The following is a 20,512-nucleotide window of genomic DNA, read 5'->3' as shown; positions in this document are numbered from 1 at the left end:
TAGCTTATGCCCATGAGCAATTCTCCTGTCAGGCCAAATTCTCAACTAAATCTCAATGTTTTAGACAATAACCAGTCACCTGGAAGCACTAGGAATGTTACATTATCCCAGTGCACGGATCAGCTTCCAGAATAATGGTGTCTACAGCATTAGAGACCAGATAGGTCAGCAGTGACTAAGAGTCAGAGCAGAGTTGGCTTGTGCCCTGAACTAGCTTCTACATATATAGAAGACATATACATGTATACAAGACATCTAAGTATGCCTTGTTTGAGTCTGCCTCAGCTGCAGCAAGAAAATGCTTCCCAGCCTTGGACTTTTTTCACCCTCTCTCTGCAGTGTGGGGTACAATTGTACAACTCAGCATTGTGGAAATCCTGGGAGTACCCAACCCAAGCAACTTCCTCCAGTGGAAGTTCTAGAAGGACAGGGACTCTAAACTTCTGTCCTCTTGCAGCAGTTGTCACAAGCATTTTTAGTTTTGGAAAACTGAACAACTCTGTAGAAATGAAGTTTGAGACTTTTTATAAAAGACCCAAACCATTCTTCATACATTCAAACATAGTGACAATTAAAACAATTGAGTGAATAGTCTCTTCTGAAGTTAAACTGTTAAACCTATGTTAAGAGAAGAAATTGTGAGAATTCACCAGATTCTTCATCTCTTAGGTTTAGTGAATTAGATTCTGTGCCTGATTCTGAGCATTTAAATAGACTAGAAGCAGGGTTCTAACCTGTGGCATCTTCCCCAGTATCTCAGCAAGGTCTACCCTCTGTGGCTTGCGTTTTACTTCACAACTCCTTAGGAGCATAAAGTACATGCATGGCAAACATAGAGAAAATCAAAGACTTTGCATGGAGGTCTAAAATGTTGCTTCTGCTCAATAAATTTTCCAGAAAGCTGTCTTGCTTTCTCAGTTTTCTTACCAGTCTGAGGGAGATCTGTGCAATAGGACTGCAATATTTTGGGGATGTACAGAAACATGCCTCAGCAGTTATAACTTCTTATATTAAGTGGGAAGTTCTTTGGATTCACAGTGTTTCATCTGACTTCACTATTTTCACAAACATTCTGTGTCCCTCTTGAAAAAAAAAAAATTGTTGACCTTCTCCTGTTCCCTATTCTCAACAATGGCTTCTCCTTTCCTAGTGATTTTCTCAAGTTTATGCATCTATTCACTGATACCTAGTCTCTGTTTTGCCAGATTTGCATAGTTGAGACTAACAAATTTACTTATGTAAGGAGTATGTTAATTGTATCACCTGAAAAAGTTATTTTATAGACAAATACTGTTGTCCAGTAGCACAGAAATCCTCTTGCTAGCAGTATTGTGATTAGAACCCCAAATTTCTGACTAGATAGATTCCCCACCTCAGCAATGAAAGCACCACCTTCACCAGCTGGGACTCAGGTAATCATCTCACCCTACTGCTTGAAAAACTCATGTAAGGAATGAGCTTAAGCCCACTGTGCAAATTTCTACTGCATCATTCCTTATGTAATGTGGTTTCTAACACAGACTTTGCATGAAGATGTTTCACTTCTCACTTGGAAAAGCCCATTAAGGAAATATGCTTGTGAGTAAACAAACAGCTGCTGAAAATTGCATTGAAAATAAAACCAAAAGTGAACTCAGTAGTTCATTAAAGTCAGCTTTTAACAATATTTGCACAGTGCATTTATCTGTTTCAGCTACTTTTTACCATATGTCTGCATATTGAGTTTGAGTGAAATATTGCCAAGCACTAGCTATAAAAAAGTATTACAGAGTGTGCTTGACATATGGTGAGGAAAACCAGGATATCTTGTTGAACCAGATCATAGTCATTGATCTAAGGCACATGTTCATCAGAGTAAAAGAGAAATAAGATAATTACAAAGGATATAGAAGTTAACTGGAGCAACAAGTTTACAGTCAAAGGTCATTTTGGGTTAGAAAGGACTTCTAAGATTGCTTAGTTGATCCCCATCCCCACAGAAAGGATAGAAATGTTAGACTTATTCCTGTAAAAGTGACCTTTTACTGTATGGATGGGACTTGTAAAACCTTTCTTTGTAACTATTTTGTGGAATAAGTAGGTAATGTTTTTGGTGGCAAACATATGGTTCTGTCAGATGAAAAAAGAAACTCCATAAGAAAACTGCAGTATTTCTTAAGAAAGAATAGGGGTTTCTTGATGTCCAAAATTGTAAAAGGCATTTCCAATTGCTCCCATAGTCAGAATCAGCTGGTGGTTTTCTAGTATGCAGACTAAGTCTTGCAAGGCATTTCAAGTGGCTGTTAGGAATATCTCTTCATCTTGAGTCTTCTTCCAGAGATATTAACCTTCTTGATGTTAGTGGTTGCTTTCAGACATGTCTATGGTAATGGGAATCAAGAAAATGGTATGGGTTTAGGCTGCTGCCAGTATGAAAGTGGACTTGGTACAAACAGCTAACCATATTCTGTGCTATGCTCTTGATTACAGACCAAGCTGCAGCTCACAGCTACTGGAAATGTTGTGAGTGTAAAAAGGCTGAAATAAACCTACTATAAGCCCTTAAAACCTCTGGTAGCTAGCAGAGGTGAGGAGTGAACAGAAAGACTAATCACCCCATTTGCCAGTTGCTCCTGTATTAAAATGGTAAGTACCTCACTCATACTTAGTGGATTGGAAAAGCAGATTTTCCTTAGCTATACTAGAAAAATTCAATACTGAAAAAAACCTCTCTACTTGCTTGTGAAAAATTGTCATCATTAAAGTTCAGTGAAATATATTTTAGGTGACTATAAACCACTGAGCAGATTCTTTGCACATGTTTTCAAAAACATTCCAACAACTTCCGTTGAATTCTTACTTTTTTTCAGTACACTAAGTTGCTATTGCTTATGACGTGCACCTAGTTGAGACAAATGTATGGACATGAATAGAGGTGGTACATATCAGAAAGGGTAACAGTATCTTATGCGAGGTATCCTCTCTGCCATTCAAAACTGCCAGATGACAGTACAAGTCAAACTCTAAAAATACCTAATAGTTTTATGGTCTCATAATATCATTTCTCACTGTAAAGTTCAAAACTATAAAAAACCAAACAAAAAGACAATGACACCACCAAACAAACAAAAACCCACAACCTAATTTGTTTTAAAAACCCAACAAACAACAACAACAACAAAAACCACAGAGAGAGCACCCCAAACAAACAGAACACAAACCCTTCAAGCATTTTACAGGCAATTTGTATGTGAAAACTCACTTCAGCTGTTTGGAGATAACAGCATGTAAAACAGTAGGTGAAGCAGAAAGAACAGAGACTCATTATATCACATACGTATCATATGCTCAGTGGTTTACAGTAAAAGACAAGCCTTGCATGAATTCATAAACATTATAAATAGACTGGCCAAACTGCTGACAAGCTAACTTTCACATACTCAGATGTAATAGTCAGCTTTGTAAGTATCCTGTGAGAGCTGGTGAAAATAGAAACTCATGAGCCAAAATACATTTCTAGGTATTGTTATAGTTATTGCAGTAAACAGTGCTATTGTTCCATTCATAATTAAATGAGTGGATAGGGCATAGGAATGTTGTGGAAAACTGAGCTGCCTCTGCCTAGGGTTGCCAGGTGAAACCTTTCAGTGTACAATCCAGTAAGAGGGAAAGCAGGGTAATGTTTGCCATGCCTGTAAAATGGGCAGGAAATGCTACCCATATCTGTTCTTTGTTGCCTACGCAAGGCAGCATTTACTCATATATAAGAAATAAAACAATAAGTATAAAATAATGGCAAGATTATTTCCATTTCAGTAAAGAACAATGATAATCACCATAACCTAATTGCAAAGACTGAAGTGTACTATTTATGTTCATCCACATAAATTCATATTTTATTACTTCTATTTAATTTTAATGAGGAAAAATAAATAGAAAAATGCAAAATTAAGTTTTTCCAAGAACACAGTGGGTTAGATTCCACCATGGCTGACGGAAGAGCAAGGGGTCATAGTTCCCAGCAGAGTACGAATGTGGGACAGAGAGAAATTGCTTGACCCTTAAATATTGCTAAATGGTGCAAGCCAGGACAGTTCCTAAGCTGCTATTCCGTATGTGCCTGATTTGCAGTGTCAGCAAGGACATAGGACATTGCAAGCCTAGTGCAGATTTGTCTCAGCTGAATCCAGTGGCTACAAATGGGTAATTAAAGGTGAAATGCATAGATATTAAATTACAGATGATGTGAGAGAGAAATTAATTTTCCTCCTCCACAAGTAAAATCAATGGCAGTCCTGCTTTTTAAAATCACCTGTCCTGGTGAAACAAGAGAGCATCAATGCTGATATTCTGGTCTCATAGCAGCACTGTAGGTCCACTTTTTGCTGGAATCAATAGCTGTGAAGTGACACTGGAGAAGCAGTTCCCATCCAAATTCAGAGCAAGTGCTATGAAAAAACTTCAATCATTGGAACTCTTCTAAGAGCAAGATAATAGTAGAAGTAGGTTCCATATGAACACATTTCTCCAATCTTGTTACATCTATTTTAGTAGAAAACACAGTTTACCAAAGCCACTGGTCTTTCAAAACAATATGACAGATCTTACCCAGTGCCCTTGTTTCATTATCTCATGACTAAGGGGCAAAGTTGTTTCATTTTGGATGTTTTTCCAAATCTGGCATTCCAGTATTAGGAAGCAAAGCAGCCTGGCATGGAAAAGACTCCTTAACAAAGGCAAAATTGTTGTTTAAAAATAAACAGTGCAGAAATCTCTCTCAGCATCATTTTCACTTTTGCTTCCAAATTCCTCCTAAAGAAAATTCTGTTGAATAATCAGTTCAAATTTGAAACCTTTTACTGTCATGTAGCATAGTATCACAGTTCATGGTTTTTACCTGATTGACTTGTGGGGTTTTATATAGACATGAAAATTCTCTTCTGCAACATAATGTTGACTTATTGCTAATATTGTGTGGGTTTGTTGTTTTTTTGGTTTTTTGTCTGTACTTTCATTTAATTTCAACCTCTTCTTGTGATATGAAATAGCTTCTAGATGTTGCAATGATACAAGTTATACAAGTGGATACAATGATGCAAGGTGGTACTTGTGGTAATATCCAGTTTAATGTGTTATAAAATTTGGAAATGGGATATGGGCATGTAATGATGTTTCCACCAGAAAGATAATTGACATAAGATAGCATTTACAGCTTTTATTCAAATTCCACAAGATTTTTGACTCAAAGCACCATTCCTGAGACTGGAACAGTTGATAAAGGTTAAACAAAAATCCCTTGAGCAACAGTAAGTCCAAAAGTAAAGTTTATCAAAGGCACTCAGTTGACCTCTTCACAGTGGTAAACCACATTTTGTGACAGCATAGTTCTCAGTAACTTCAAGAAGATATGGTGTCTGAGGAGGCATAGCTTTCCATTGCTGCAGTGCAAATACATCCCCATGAATTCACTGTTTATCCTAAGGCTAAAGTGCTGTAATTTTCTTTTGAAGTCCCCAAAAACTGATAGAAAAAGTGCAAATTATGGCATGTAATATGAAGAATTTTCACAGATCCACACTTCCACTATCTCTTGAAGTTGTGACAGTTGACAAGTATAAAGCCTCAGTCTGAGAGTTAAAATCATCACCTTAAAGAAAGAAATGCAATAGTATTAGTTTAAAAATCTGAAGTGATTTAAGAAAATAAAAAGCCTGATTATTTAACAACTGGGTGGGTTAAGAATGAAAGCTCAGTCTCCTGTATCATGCTGAAGTTACAATAGCTCCTTAAAGCTGTTATAGTTTACATCTGCTGTGATCTTTTCCAGGAAAGAATTATCTCTTTTATCTGAATTTTCTATTAAAACAAAGCTATCACCCACTTTCAGCCATATAAATGAAATGACAAAACTGAAATCTTTTTAGAGAGCATCCCTGGTAATGATTGTCAGTAAATATATGCATGTGATTAAAAGTGTGCAGAACTGGGACTTCAGTGATGAGTTTAAATGTCCTACATATTCAGTTCTGATACAGCTTGAGCTGTAAGTTAAAACCGGTAGATTAACAGTCCTTGTTCCTGTAACCAGGACTGTATGGGTCATTTCCAAGGCACTGTGGTAAACTATCTGTGCCTTTTATGCTTCAACTACCTACTCATCATGGAAAAAAGGTTCTTTCCAGGGTTTCTTAAAAATATCCAATGCTGAGAAATATAAATGTTTGTCATCTGACTTACTGCATGTTACAAGAAAGACAAAGGTTTTTGTCATCATTAAAATGAAGAAGTAAAACCACAAAGTGTGGCCTTGTTTCCTTTAATTTCTTCATTTCACTAAGTGCACAGAAGAGGCTACAAAGTGGAAAAATACAAAAGTAATACAAAAAGCCAGGGGAAGCCAAGCTATGCTCAGACAATATACACAAGAATGATGTCCAGACATGCACCAACGCTGTTCTCCAGAATACTGCTTGCCTTGAGCTTGTGTTCATTAGTGCATGGCATGATGCCACTAAAGTTTCACAGTGTCACATGAAAAATGAGAATGAGACTCTGACTGCTGCAAGGTTTCTGGAAGGTGAAAGTGTCTTTCTGAAAGTGTTGTTTCAATTGTAATATCTACAGACAGCAGTGGATCAAACACTTACAGTTAAGATGCAAATATGACAACCTGAGGTGATTTGGAAATCAGTGCCCTCTTCATCCAATCTCCACCTTTCACCTACAGAATTTATTTTTTAAGCTGGTGACTTCTTCGTGTATTTTTTTAGCAGTGAGATTCTCAAAAAAATGCTGTCCTTGGAAAAGCCCAGCGTTGTCTCTGTGTTCACTTGGTTAGCTGCATCACAGTATTATTCCATTTGTGCTCTTTGGCAGCCTCAGGGCTGACCTCAGTATGCTATGTGAGGGTCTGCTTGGACACCAAGGAATTATGGCTGAACCAAGTACCTCTGTATCTAACACTGGCCACAGCCTCTCACCTCACAATGCATTAGCCTGTCAAACTGTTATCTATAGGTAACAAAATTGATTTATATCAGTAGGTGAATTAAGACTTTCCTTGTATTGATTTATCATTTTCTATGGTGTTATCTTTTTCTTTCAGTTCAATTTTAGTACAGAACAGTTAGATGAATCCTGACAATTTTTTTAGGTATTATCTTCTCTCTGAATTGTAAAAATTTCTGGATGTCTAGGTAAGTCAGATTCTCATAAGATAAGAGGTAGCCTAGGAGGTTATATAATATTCTAGATAAATGATGTATCATTTTATTTATTGTTAAAACCTGTAGCTTGATCCAAAAGTATAACAGACTATTGCCACAAAAATCTTGATGCTATCCAAAGCAACCAGCTTTCTGTGAGTATCTTTCTCAGCCAAGACTACTAGAACCCCAGCTGGTATACAGAGATGTGTGCTGACCTGTGTATGAAAGCTCTTCACACCTTAGTGAAAGGGAACCAATATTTTCAAATTTTTACATTGCCCAAGAGAAAGTCAAAATTTTAGAAACTGCATTTTGTAAAAACTCAAGAATAAGAGAATTTAAATTCAAAGCTACCCTCTATTTTGATGTCACATTATTTAGGTTACAATCTACATATTTTTTTATATTTTAGATGTAAGAAAGAAAAATCTGTAAATGTAAATTTCAAAAATTGCCTATGACTTACTGTTCTCATCCTTTGCGTTCGGGTTCAGTTTTCTTTTCCTGTCTATTAAAGTAAATATACAAAAATTTAGCTTAAACATTTCTACATTTGAAAGAAACTATATTGTAACTATAAATATTCAACAAATCTTTAGATTAACTGAGCTGTGAGCACAGTTAAGTTTATTATTAAATCATACCAAATAAATAAACTTCTCTATGTTTCTTTTCATTTACAAAACTTAAAAACCTTAGAAAACTTGAACCAAATTCTGAAATCGTAATATTAAGACTTCTTTCATGACTATAAATATATATAGTCTAGTTTACTAGTGTCTGTTCATGTGCAAGAAAATACTGGAGTAATAGTCTGTTTGCTTTATTAGTTTTTTACTACTGTACATGCAAACAAGGAAGGAAATATTGTGGCTGTCCTGTATCATACCATAATGGAGTTGAAAAATAAAAATTCTGTGTAATATACTGTAGCCACAATGTCTTTGTACCTATGAAGAAAACACTGTTGAAACTATGCTTTACAGTCCTCCTTACATGAGGCAAAGTTTGTTTGAGCTCTGTACAGAATACTAGCTGGTCAGCTTTAAAAATGTATCTTTACATACACCTTGTCTCACACAGGTAACACAATGAGGAAAATAAAACTCAAATTATCCAAGATCTCATTTTCTACCCTCTTGCAATCTAGAAATAAAGTGTGACCAAATTCATGCAAGTGTGCCTTACTAAAATTTCCTCAAGGTTGTTCACAAGAAAAGTAAAGAAATAGTGAAAAGTTTCACTATCTGAAGTAAAATGTACCTTTTTTGTGTTGTTCATTCTTGAATGATTTTCTCTTCTGAAATATTATTAGTGCAGAGAGAAGGACAGCTACAGTCACGCATGTGGGGACGATTAAAGAGATCAGGAATTTTTGTCCATTATACTGTGTACTCATTAAAGCTGTTAAAAATATTAAAGGAGAATACATTTATAACTTACAAAGCAGGCATTGTTTATCAAGTTATTAGTTCTGTTTCTCCAAAGTCTTGTTCTGACTGAACAAAAGATTTTTAAAATTTATCAGCATAGTGATTTACACTCATTTATGAAGAATGTGTTCTGAAATATTACTGTGAAAAACCTCAGAGAAAAAATCCAGTCATACCTCTCTTTTGTATGGCATTTGAGTCTGGCACCATCCTATTGGCATCTGCCTTTGAAATATTTTCATATATTGATGAAACCTCTCAGTCTTCTCCAGACTAAACACAGTCTTCTCATTAGAGAGATGCTTCAGACCCCTCATCATCCTTGTGGCCCTTGCTGAACCCTCTCCAGTACCTCCTTCTCTCTTGTGTCCTGAAGAGCCCAGAACTGGTCACAGTACTGGGCACAGCACTCCAGTTGTGGCTTCACTATTGCTGAGTAAAGGGGCAGGATCATCTGCATTGACCTGCTGGCAATGCTCTTCCTAGTGTGCCTCAGGATACCATTAGCTTTCTTGGCTGGCTCATGGAGAGCTTTTTGTCTGCCAGGACTCCTAGGTCCTTCTCTGCAGAACCACTTCACAGAGGTCAGCCCCAGCCTGTGCTGGCACATGAGACAATTCCTCCCCATGTGCAGGACCATACACTCAGTTGAACCTCACCAGGTTTCTCTCTGCCCAACCCTCCAGCTAGTCAAGGTCCATGGAATGGCGGCAGAGCCTTCAGATGGATCAGCCATTGTAGCAGTCAGAGGCCCTGCAAGGCCTCCCTGGTGGTCACTCAGCTAAGATAAGAAATGCCAAGTCACGGTGGCTGGACCAAAGAAGCCCCTCTTCTGCATTCAGACCCTTGTTATCTCTCTGTAAGGCTATAGGTTGTATTCTCCTCAACCCTGGCCATTGGACAATTTCCAACACCCCTGTACCCTATATCAAACCCCATCTCTGCCCAGTTCATCAGAAGAAACTGTCACTGCCCCCTTCACAGGAGCTGAAATTAAAGAACACCACTGTTGAACTGCATACAGACTTCTATCTCCATCTCCCTGCGTCTGCCTAAGGAACTGGCAAGCACAGAGCTGAAATAACTAAGAGCTGAATTTACCAGAGCTGAAATCACTCCTGAGTTGCTTGCTAAGTTGCCTGTGGCTGGAGTTAGCCTGAGGGACCCAGACAGGCTGAGCCTAACAACCCAGCGCTATCCGGATACCTACGGCAGCGGCAGCCAGGGATCAGACGGACCCCCGAGCCCTAGGCCGCATTAAGTCACTGCACTCAGTTTAGTTTAGTGTCACCAGCAAACCTGTGGTGCTGGTGCCTTTGATTCCTTTGTCCAGGTTGCTGATAAATTGAATAAGATTGGACCCAGTATTGATCCACTGACAGCAGGCTTTCATCTGGATTCTATTCTTGTGATCACGACATTCTGGACTCTGTAATTTAACCAGTTCTTGATCCTGTTCATCTAACCCACGTTTCCTGAGTTTACCCATGAGGATATTATGGGCAACAATGTCAAAAGCCTTGCTGAAGTCAAGGTAGACAACTAGATAGAATAATTAAGTAGGAGACTATCAGGGAAGATGCCCATGCAGCTGAAAAAAATCCCTTTGTATTGGCAGGGAAATAAGGAAAGCTACTCTAAAATTAAAATATACAGAAAAATACATACTGGATTGTTGGAATGGAAGCTAGCTGAGACTTCAAAGACATAAATAATACTGACTTGTTCAGTTTACCAAATTACACTGATTTCTAGAACTTAACTCCAGTGATGGACCATAGCACATGATGTATGTATAAACACTGTCATATACAAATTCAAGCTCATACCAACCTGAAGTGGAAAAGTGAGCTGAAGTTTCTCCATTCAGTTCTTTATTCCAGAAGACACACGTGTAGTTCTCACTCATGTTTGGTTTGAATGTCAGGGTGCTGGTGACATTGTAGAGGCCATCTGCAGTCAGTGTATAGGTGGTATTTGCAAATCCACTGAGATTGAAGTTCTCATTTTGCCAGAAAATCTCTGCCAGAGGAAAGCCTTCTGACTGGCACATAAAAACAAGCTTGTCTTCACCCGGTATTCTCATTACTCGAGTATTTATTCTCTTGTAAGATGCTGCATGAGAAGTTGTTGAGTGAAATTGTTGTATGCAACAGCAGTTGTTTCTCCACTTCACTTTCCCTGCTTCCTTTTAATGCTATGTATTGTCTATGGTTATATCTGTGGAACACTTATTTAAAATGATGAAGGATGTTTTGTAGAACAATACAAAATGGATTATTCAATCCTTATCATGCCTACAGCAAAAGAATGCACTCCAGTACTTTATACAGGACAGCAGTTGACACTATATTTATAATTTATTAAGACAGAGTAGACTAGTGGAATCTTATGGGAGCTTTATTTTCACTTTTAGAATATGCCACTTTCTGAAAGCCTGATTTCATGTTTGCTTTACCATAGCTTATAAACAGTGTAATATTTTCATCATATTATAACAAAATTGACTTTTCATAGGAACTAATGTGGGTCTTAAGAATGTCTATATCAATTTTTGCATTTGATAAATATTGTTATTTAAATATATGGATGGGAAATGAATGTTGCCTTGCATTACACAGATATGTGTGATGTTTCTCACAGATTAGTGGGAAACACCAGAAATCTTTCAAGGATCTGGTCTGTCATGCTTTCTATTAACATATACCTTTACTACTAATGCCTATTTTGCTTCAATGGACACAGAAAATTGCATGTCCTTGCTCTGAGAGCTGCAGTCACTTGGGGAATCCCCAGACACTTGAGTAGTTGCAGCAGGATTCATAAGGATTATCAAAGCATCTCTGAGAAACGTTTTGGAATGACCAGAGTGTGGCCCAACAAGCGGATCAAAGGAGAGGAGGGAGGTAGTGGCACTGAAGAGGCTGTAGAAAGAAGGATGGAAGGAGAACAGATGCTGTCCCTCCCCAGCACCAGGTGCACCCGGAGGAGCTCAGGTGTTGAACCAAAGGCTAGCCACTACAAAGACAACTGCTTCGGTTCAGCTGAAGGCTGAGTACAAAGTCTTGGTGAGACAACTAGCAACAAATTCCTTCAGATTAACCAATTTCTACAAGCTTGTAGGAATTTAATGGAGATGTCTCAATGAATATACAGTTACATTTAATTTAACCACTCACCTCTTACTTCCAAAGCAATGTACTTGTAGTCCACACCCTGGTAGTCAATGAGACAAAGGTATGATCCTGCATCTGTGATCTTAACATTGGTGATCTGGAGGATGGCTCGTCCCAACATCAGTTCACTGTGCAGAAGTGATGCTCTTCCTATGTAATCAGGATGTTGAGATGGATGGAGTGCCTTCCCATTACGGAATGTATACACCTCTTTTGATTTTGATGAGCCCTGCCTTTTCTGTTCCCAAAAAACAGTCAGGAGTCCTAGATCCACTGAGCCATTCACAGGGAATCTGCATTCCATGGTCACATTGCTCCCGTACTCTGCAGTGTAGAGCTGTTGAGGAACTTCAACTGTAAACAAAGCTATGTGAAGAAAAGAGAACAATTTCATTTGTTTCATCAAAATATGTTCTGATCTTCTTTAAAGCTGGGCAAAATTGTGTCAGATAGTATACAGATAGTATACTGTATACAGATAGTCAGGTATATAGTTACTGATTTGACTAAAATTTTAAGCATTTGTTGTTTATATTCACACTGATATTTTTACCATAACAGTAAACACATTTAATGTCTCCTTGCTTAAGATAGTAATTATAGCAAATAATCTGTATTCTGTATTGATTACAGAATCTGAAAGATGAGGGCATTATGACCAAGTTTTTTGTGGTGGGTTTTATTTGGTTTTTGGGGTTTTTTGCATTTTATGAGTAACTTAAGGCTAGGCCAGTGGTTATACAGGGACCATTTTTCTCAAACTGTGATACGGTCTCTTACATGTCTCAAGGTTGTAGTAAAAGCAACAATTAATTTTGGAAATTGTAAATCTACTGTCATTATCCTTTACAAAAAGAAATATCAGTGTAGATCCTGTGAAACAGAGTTGCACGGGATAAATACGTATAGCTTAAAATTGCTGTGTAGCAATTACAGTCTCCACAAACCTGGAACCATATCAGTATCATTTGATCTCACACATTTTCTCAGATACATGCAACCATATTACAGAAAATATATCAAAATAATCTTAGCCATTCACCCAATCTGAAATTAATAATGTTATGAATAGTTTGCCATTTTAAAGTGTACTTGATATGGCAGAGTTATTTCTAATAAATCATTCAATATACTTTGTTACTACTTTCCATACTGGATGTGCCATGTATTGGTAGACAATTCAGGAGCATTTGGAAGTGTTGGTAGTGACATTGCAAAGAGAAGACCATGCAACTGTTTATACATTCTTTTTATTATATATGTCTCTGAAATATGTACAGGAAAACCTTAGCATTGCTAGGTTCCTCTTAGCAATGTTTGTTTATTCACTGTAATACAACTGTAGCAAGAGAGAAAATTATGTGAGAAAGTACCAAGCTCCTGGGTTTTAGCCAAGTTGATTCTGCTACAGGCATGGACAGGAGAAGTGATTATATTTCATGCCATCAAACACTGAGATTGTTACGCTTCCCTGTGGGCATTTGTTGTTTTGGTCATCCTCCTTCTTACAGCCATGCCACTGATGCTGGACACCTCAGCTGACAACACACAACATGGTAAAGAAGCCTGACTCTGGAAAGTGGTGGACACCTGTCCTGTGCTCAGTCAATGCCAGTGCCTTTTATAAGATGGAAAACAGAGGCTCCAGACATTACTGACTGTTCATGCAAGTGTTGCTGGAGGTGCTGAAGCCCACATACTAAAAGCTGCATTAGTTCTGCTACTGGAACTGAAAGGCAGTTTCTCTCTTACCTGAAACCATGGAGAGCTGTGTTTCCAGTAACAGTATTGTGATTTGGATTTGGAACATTGTCTGAAATAAAAGGTAGATCTGAAATAAAAGTAGAATTGCATTAGAACTTGCAAGAACTACCTTCTGGTGAGGCAGATCAGAGCCATGCCAGCCTTTGAAATCCATCACAGCTCATAAACAGCAAAACCAGAAACAAACACTAGGCTACCAGCAGAAACAAGGAAAATCCTTATTAGAGCAACTCATGCACACAAAAAGAATATGAACCAATGGCAATGAAACAGTAGCAATAAAGAGAAATAAAACATTTCCATAACTTCAGTCATGACATTTTTAGGATCTGTAGCTTGCAGGCAGTTTTAAATAGTCTGACAGGAAAATGCTTTTATATTTTTTACTGTCCACAAATAATAATCAATTGCAATTGACTTCTCCCATGTTGGAGAGATTCATGAACAAGCACAAGCAGATTTTATAAATGTCTGCCCTAACACATTATCTAGTGTACAAGACTTTTAACCCTGCTTTTGTTTCAGCTTTGCTTTGCATGGGGTATTTTGCAGTTTCTTATTGCCTTAAACCTAAAGACCAGGAAATACCTGGAACACATTGTGAGGCAGTGGAAATCTCAGGATGGGTAAACTGAGGTTTGGTTCAAAAGGGATTAGAATGAAGACGTACTGCTGCTATTCTTTCACTTTACATATGGCAATGTCTGACGTGAACAAATTGACTTATATTACTGATAGTAAACCAACAGCCCTGGAATAATACAAAAGGAGAAAGTACAGTTTTAGAGTAAGTGTATTTGTGTTCTAGTAGCAAGCAAACAATCACATATTTTTCACACTATTGTATATGGATAAACATAACTAAAAAGAGAAAAAACCCAACAAAGAAGCACCAGGGGAAAAAATTTATAACAAAACTAATGAGAAAATAGAAAAGACACTAGAATTACTTTCAGTAAAGCTTACTAACATGCAGTATAATCTGAAAAAAAATAGTAAATAGGATCCAGAAATAAGCTACAAGGAAGTAAAGAAGAGAAGGAGCAATTTTAGACTTCCCCAGAGCTAGACTTACTGGAGAAGGGGTTTAATTTTACTTCCCTATTCTTTTGTTGGCTTAGCTTGAAACACTCTGGTTCCAGTTTTCTCAGGTGCTGCATTTCTCTCCTTGCTTCTACCCTAGAGCTTTCAGTATCCTGGAAAGTGAGGCTCAAACCTTAGGAAATTAGCAGCCAAAATTATGGGACTTTTTCTGGAAATTTAGACCTTAATCATATGATATCACAAATAAAGTTTTATATGCAAACTACTCAAAGCAGATTTATTACATGTAAATGAAAGCTAGTTACCTTTATCAGAGGACTGAGTCCATCACTACTTAATGTGTGATGAATCATAATTATTATGCCTGTGTGAGAAAGGAGCTAATAAACACTATCAGTATATTTTTTTCCAGATGCAGAAGTAAAGACTGTTACTATTTTCCATCCTCAGTCTCCTGCTATGCTCACTTCTCCACACAGCTTACCTATTAGAAGATGGACATAAGAAAGAACTGAATGAAGAATGAAACAATATTTCACATCAATATTTAGATCCCTGGGTTAACCTCATGTGAGACATTTTAGGTATTCTGCTCTATTTTTATAGTTTAGAGTACATTAAGAATGCAGAGCATGTTTATTTTTTTAATGTAGGAGGTATAATTTTTAAAAATACACATATTACTGATAGTAAAATAAAAGGATACACAATCAAAGCTCCAGCAGATAATCATAATTATTACATATCAAGTGAATCTTGTGTGACCGGAGGGATTCGTTTTAGAAAAGCATTACACATAATATAAATATGCAAAAGAAACCAAATATAAGAACATTTTAACTTGTGATACTGAAAGCAGTCATAGAACGCTTGTGGGAAGCAGGAAGGATCTGTATTAGAAAGATCGAAGATTTATTAGCATAGATGTATATTAGAAAGATCAAGGATTTGTCAGCAAGGATCTGTGTTAGGAGGCATCCTTCTTTATTTCCATAATCTCACAAGCAGACATCAAGTTGTTGTGCAATCTCAGTGCAATTTACCCATGCAACTTCATCATGTGGCTCTGACACTTCCATGGAAAAGCCTCCACCAGCATCTGAAAGATGATTTCTTCTGAGCTTGCATTACTAACCATTCATGATGCTGCAGACTAACCCTCATGTTCTCCCTGCTTTTCATAAAATGTATGTCATGTCCTGCTCTTCAGTAGTCCTTGTACACAGCTATCCTAACTTATCCCAAGCTTATGCACAGCACTGTCTTTTATTTTTCTGTTAAGCAAAAGGCCACTACTAAAATGTAATCATATGCCTGTTACAAATTCACAGGGATGAAAGAAGGAACACTGTGCCATAAAAATCAGTACTTAATGCTTCTGTGCTGCAAAGTGAGGAATTGAAAATATACATCTGAGAACAGTAAGAAGTAGCATGACATTTCAAGAGCAATTCAGATGGAGTCAGTAAATTGATTTCCCAAACTAACCTGCAGAAGAAAAAGCAAGTTATCACACAGTGCTCTGTGATTGTGGAGTTAACTCGAAAAAAACTTGGATAATTGAGGTGGTAAAAAGCATCACATCAAACATCTAAAGATCATCATGGCTTTTTATGAATTGTAATAATTTCAATGAATATTTAGGGCCCAAGACAAAAATTTGAATGGGACCATTGAAAATAAAAGTATTACAATGATCAGGGAAGATGAGGAATATAATATTTTCTTATTACAGATTTTTTTCTTTACTGAAAATACAAAGTTGAAACCCATACTTGACTTCATTGGGCCACAAGTAACATTCTGATAAATTTTCATAGTGAATGCTGACTGAAATCCAGATGACAATGATAATAAATTGCTGAAATTCCACCGAAGATGAAAATGATACTAAGTTTTTTTTTTCTCCTATTGATTCATTCAGTTGATCATGCCTGTGACTTTAGTCCTGGTCCCAGCTAACTTATCCAGAAGGTTTATAACACTTGTCTAAAAAAAAAAGAGTAATTTTTTGCCTTATGTCATCTGAAATCTTTAGTGATTGTCCAAAATCCTTCTGTAAGAAGTGAGAAGGATATTTCTTTTTCCTTTGGAAAATTTAGACTCAGTATTCCCATTTCAAATGGCACAAGCTCTATGTTCCATACAACAATATAATTCAGTTTTCAACATAATGTATAGACTTCATTCCATTCTACAGACAGAAGGGAAAAGGTGCTTATCTTGACAAAGCTGGATGTTATAAGGATGCTTTAGGAACTGAAACAGGTGGCAAAATATGAACATCAATCTGCTACATGCCTAAACTTTGGAGCCCTTGAGGAAAAGCTTGGGTAGCTCATTTAAGTAGCTGTGCTTTGTATAGTCCTCTGTGGTATGTGTTTATTATTATTACTGGATCCTATTTTCATAAAACACTCATGTGTGTTTTCACCACATTGCCATTCCTGACAACTGAGGTTGGCACCAGTCTGGTCATAAGAGTTAGAATTGATTTGGCATTAGTGACAACTCTCACAATATTCATAATGTTAAGTTTACAAGAAGTATTTTAAGCAAAGAAACATGAAGATCACAGAATATTCTGCAATCTACTCCTTTGTAAAAAAGACTGAAACCCACATCTGGGTAATGTAAATTAAACCCTATTCTTTTCATCCATGAAAGTTCATAATGCTTTTCTTAATCAAAGAAGCATCTTAGTTTAAGATCTTCTGGAGCTACCTTTGATTAGTATCCTTGTTATAATTGCTCCTACACATGGCAGGGGGATTGGAATTGATCACCTTTAAACATTCCTTCAAACTCAATCATTCTATGATTCTGTAGTTCTATAATTATTCTCAACACAAGTTTAACAAATGATCCTGAACAAAGTATTTGTGCTGTTCACTAAAAAGAACAACCAGAGGCACAGTCACTGATTCAGGGACTTTATAGTATAATAAATAATGGAAAACTTTTTTCTGGAAACATTGTTTCAGCTATTAAAATATTTGCTTTCCAGCAAATGGATAATTTAGAACAGTAAACACATTTAGTGTCTGCATAATGAAATTTAGCAGCATTAAGCAAGGAGAGCTTTGTAGACCCATAACTTCCACTAGAATAATCAGAACAGTTGGAAAAGCTAAACAAGCTTTCAAGCACACTAGCTTTCCTCCAGGCTTAAAGCAGGAGTCAAATCAACAGAAGTTTACAATAATCTCTCAGATTTCACTCTGGAATATCAAAGTATTAAAGGACTAAGGAAGGGCTTAGTCCTTTTTAAGGACTCAGTCCTTTTTAAGTTAAATTGCTATGTTAGACAGACACTTCTTTGAATTGTATTTCCCTGCAGAGAAAGGTATCCCATTGGCAGCACTTACTATGTGATCCTGCTTGGTTTTACCAGGTATAACCCAGGTGTTCTTACAATGTAGAAGGAAGTGGGGACATTGAACTCCACAGCTGAGAGCTGGGAGGATGGAAATGTCACCAGGCTGACCACTTGGTATGTGTTCACCTCCACACAAACTGTCCGGTACACTTCTGCAAACAAGGGTTTGCAAGTGGTCTTACATCCTGAGACATCTTGAGCTGGTAGACTTTGTTATGGATTTGAAATACCAACATTGCAACTGATCTATTCACTCCTACATTCCATGTTTGTGCTATGCAGCTGACAGACTATGCAATATTACTGAGCTGAGATCAGCTATGTTTTCCTAATAACTATGCTTTTCCTAATCCCTCTCCTTCTACACTCTCTGTCTTATTTACTGCAAAGCTAGAACCCAAACTAAGCACAGGACAGTGCCTTCTGGAAATAATCCAAAATTACAAATTCATATTTAATCAGAAGCAATCAGGCTGTGTTAACAGGCATCTGACTTGGCTCCATTTAACTCTCCCTGCATGAAATGAAATTAGTTTTATGCTCACTTAGTTAGAAAAAAGACTATCTTCTTGTGCACCTATGAACACAGCAAAAGATCATATGGTCCTAGTCACCGTTTATTTTGTCTTTTTCTGTTACTGAAACTCCCCTGCCTTCCATGCATTTTGCAACAGCTTTCTTCTAACACTCTCACATGTGCAAAAAGACAAAACTTTTTGACATCTTCATGAAATAGCTAAGCTGATTTTACTTTCTATGAAGGATCCAGTTTAAAAAAAGAAACAAACAAAAAATTTAGAGAAAAAAGTTTAAAAATTCTAGGTCAGAAAAATAAGAAAAGAATAAATAAAAACCAAGCATTAGATCCTTACAGAAACAGCAGCTTTTGCATATCTCACCATCAGAAGGAAGGTACTTTTTTTTTCTATTTCAGGGATTTAATAAAAAATTCTAACCATGCATATTAAAATTTGTTTGAAGGCCATTTCTCCAGCCTGTCTCTGTATATTTTGTGGACATAATCTCTTGTTCTCATTCTCTCACATCCACCTTACCCAAATACCATCTCACCTGCTGTTCTTCTGTCTTTTTCCACACTTGTTGCAGTCCCTTTTTGCCCACCGCACCACACAGGCAATTTATTGTTGGGATGATTCATTTATTCTTGATGTTTACCTGTGACAGCCTATTTGCATCATTTCAGTCTGCTCTCCATCTCCCTTCAGCCTTCAGATGAAGAAATGTAATTTCTCACTTCCTCCTTTGATCACACTATCTGTGAATTTCCCTGCATTCTTTAACTGTCACCTGTTGAATATTTTCCACTGTCAATTTTTTGTTCCGTGACAAATACAACCATTCGAATATGGCTGAATTTTTTTTTCTATAATACTAAGATAGAACTGGGGTGAAATTTTGTTACATTTAAAAAGCAGTTGTGTATATCATAGAATCTTTCAGATCCTTTCTGCTCTTAGCAGCATTACTGAATACAGACTGACACACTGTAAATTTTCTTTCATATCTCCAGCTTCTACAGCAAGAAAGACTTCTTAGAGAAGTACAAGTACTTCTCCTCTTCATAGCCTATGCTTTTTCTGGGATGCAGAAGATGGAAGTCTCTAGACTAGCTGTACAATCAAAATAACCTATTGTCTGCAGGTAGTGTGTTAGTAACAACTAAAAGAAAGTAAACAGGAATATATAGATACAAGTACATGCAGAGGTTTTTTTCTCCATTCAAATCCTCCCTGAAATTCAGGATGAAATATTTACTAAGAGCTGCATCCTCATGCATAAGCTGAAGAGGCTTACCAGCACCACTCCCCTGCCTTTGCCTAGGAGAGAAATGAAATAATCAGCTTCTAAAAATATCAGGGTTAGAAATTATATGGACCCATGTATTAGGATCTGGAACTTATCCAGTCTTTCAAAATCACAGTCTGTATCCCAGTAATAATTTGAAAATAAAGTTAAGTAAATCTTAATCTAGGAAAAACCTGCAATCCACCAGCCAGAAATACAGGAAACATCAATTTGCATTTTATTAGTGTAATACTCACATCAGCTCTTTATGCAGGTCATTGCAATCTGGTTCGTGTAACAGCAAAGATTCTCAAAACTCTATCCTATTTGCACAATAACAGGAACTACCCAGCTCTTATGACAGTGTATAACATGCACCAATAGCGCAGCTTGTAGGCTGATCTGATTCAGGTTTTATGTCATAAGTAAACCTGACTATGTTGAAAGGGCATTTCTCAGGACGTTGTTAGTTTCAGTTTCATGCTGAATGTACACTGATCTCATTCCTGAGAATGTGCACACATCCAACAAAATTATACAAAGCATTCTTCTCATAATTTGCAAAATTTATGTGCTCAAATACTGCTTTTGATTATATTAATGATTTTCAGTGGGTTTATAACCATTTAAAGACGTGTACAGCATTGGCATCTGAACTTGCATTTACTAGGACTGTAAGTTACGTTTTCTTACCTTCACCAGATTAATTTTACAAGAATTCAT

The 20,512-nt window shown here is 37.0% G+C and overlaps 1 protein-coding gene across 1 annotated transcript; it reads right to left on the bottom strand.

The window, feature by feature from the left end:
- Positions 1–5,478: 5,478 nt before the first annotated feature.
- Positions 5,479–20,098, bottom strand: LOC110471224 (programmed cell death 1 ligand 2). The gene is made up of 7 exons (XM_031507298.2): positions 20,047–20,098; positions 13,549–13,627; positions 11,800–12,162; positions 10,454–10,735; positions 8,451–8,591; positions 7,654–7,695; positions 5,479–5,626 (listed from the first exon to the last, which is right to left on the bottom strand). The coding sequence occupies exons 2-7, from the start codon at positions 13,604–13,606 to the stop codon at positions 5,544–5,546; spliced, it is 969 nt and encodes a 322-aa protein (XP_031363158.2). The 5' UTR covers positions 13,607–13,627; positions 20,047–20,098; the 3' UTR covers positions 5,479–5,543.
- Positions 20,099–20,512: the final 414 nt, after the last annotated feature.

This window comes from Lonchura striata, chromosome Z (genome assembly GCF_046129695.1).
Source record: "Lonchura striata isolate bLonStr1 chromosome Z, bLonStr1.mat, whole genome shotgun sequence".
Taxonomy (NCBI): domain Eukaryota; kingdom Metazoa; phylum Chordata; class Aves; order Passeriformes; family Estrildidae; genus Lonchura; species Lonchura striata.
This window is presented reverse-complemented; position numbering and strand designations above follow the sequence as displayed.

Coding starts and splice junctions, on each gene's coding strand:
- LOC110471224 (XM_031507298.2), bottom strand. CDS start 13,606: ATGTTCCAAATCCAAATCACAATACTGTTACTGGAAACACAGCTCTCC. Junction 8,592..10,453: donor AGCTCACTTTTCCACTTCAG/GTTGGTATGAGC, acceptor TATTTTTAACAG/CTTTAATGAGTACACAGTAT. Junction 7,696..8,450: donor GAATGAACAACACAAAAAAG/GTACATTTTACT, acceptor TTACTTTAATAG/ACAGGAAAAGAAAACTGAAC.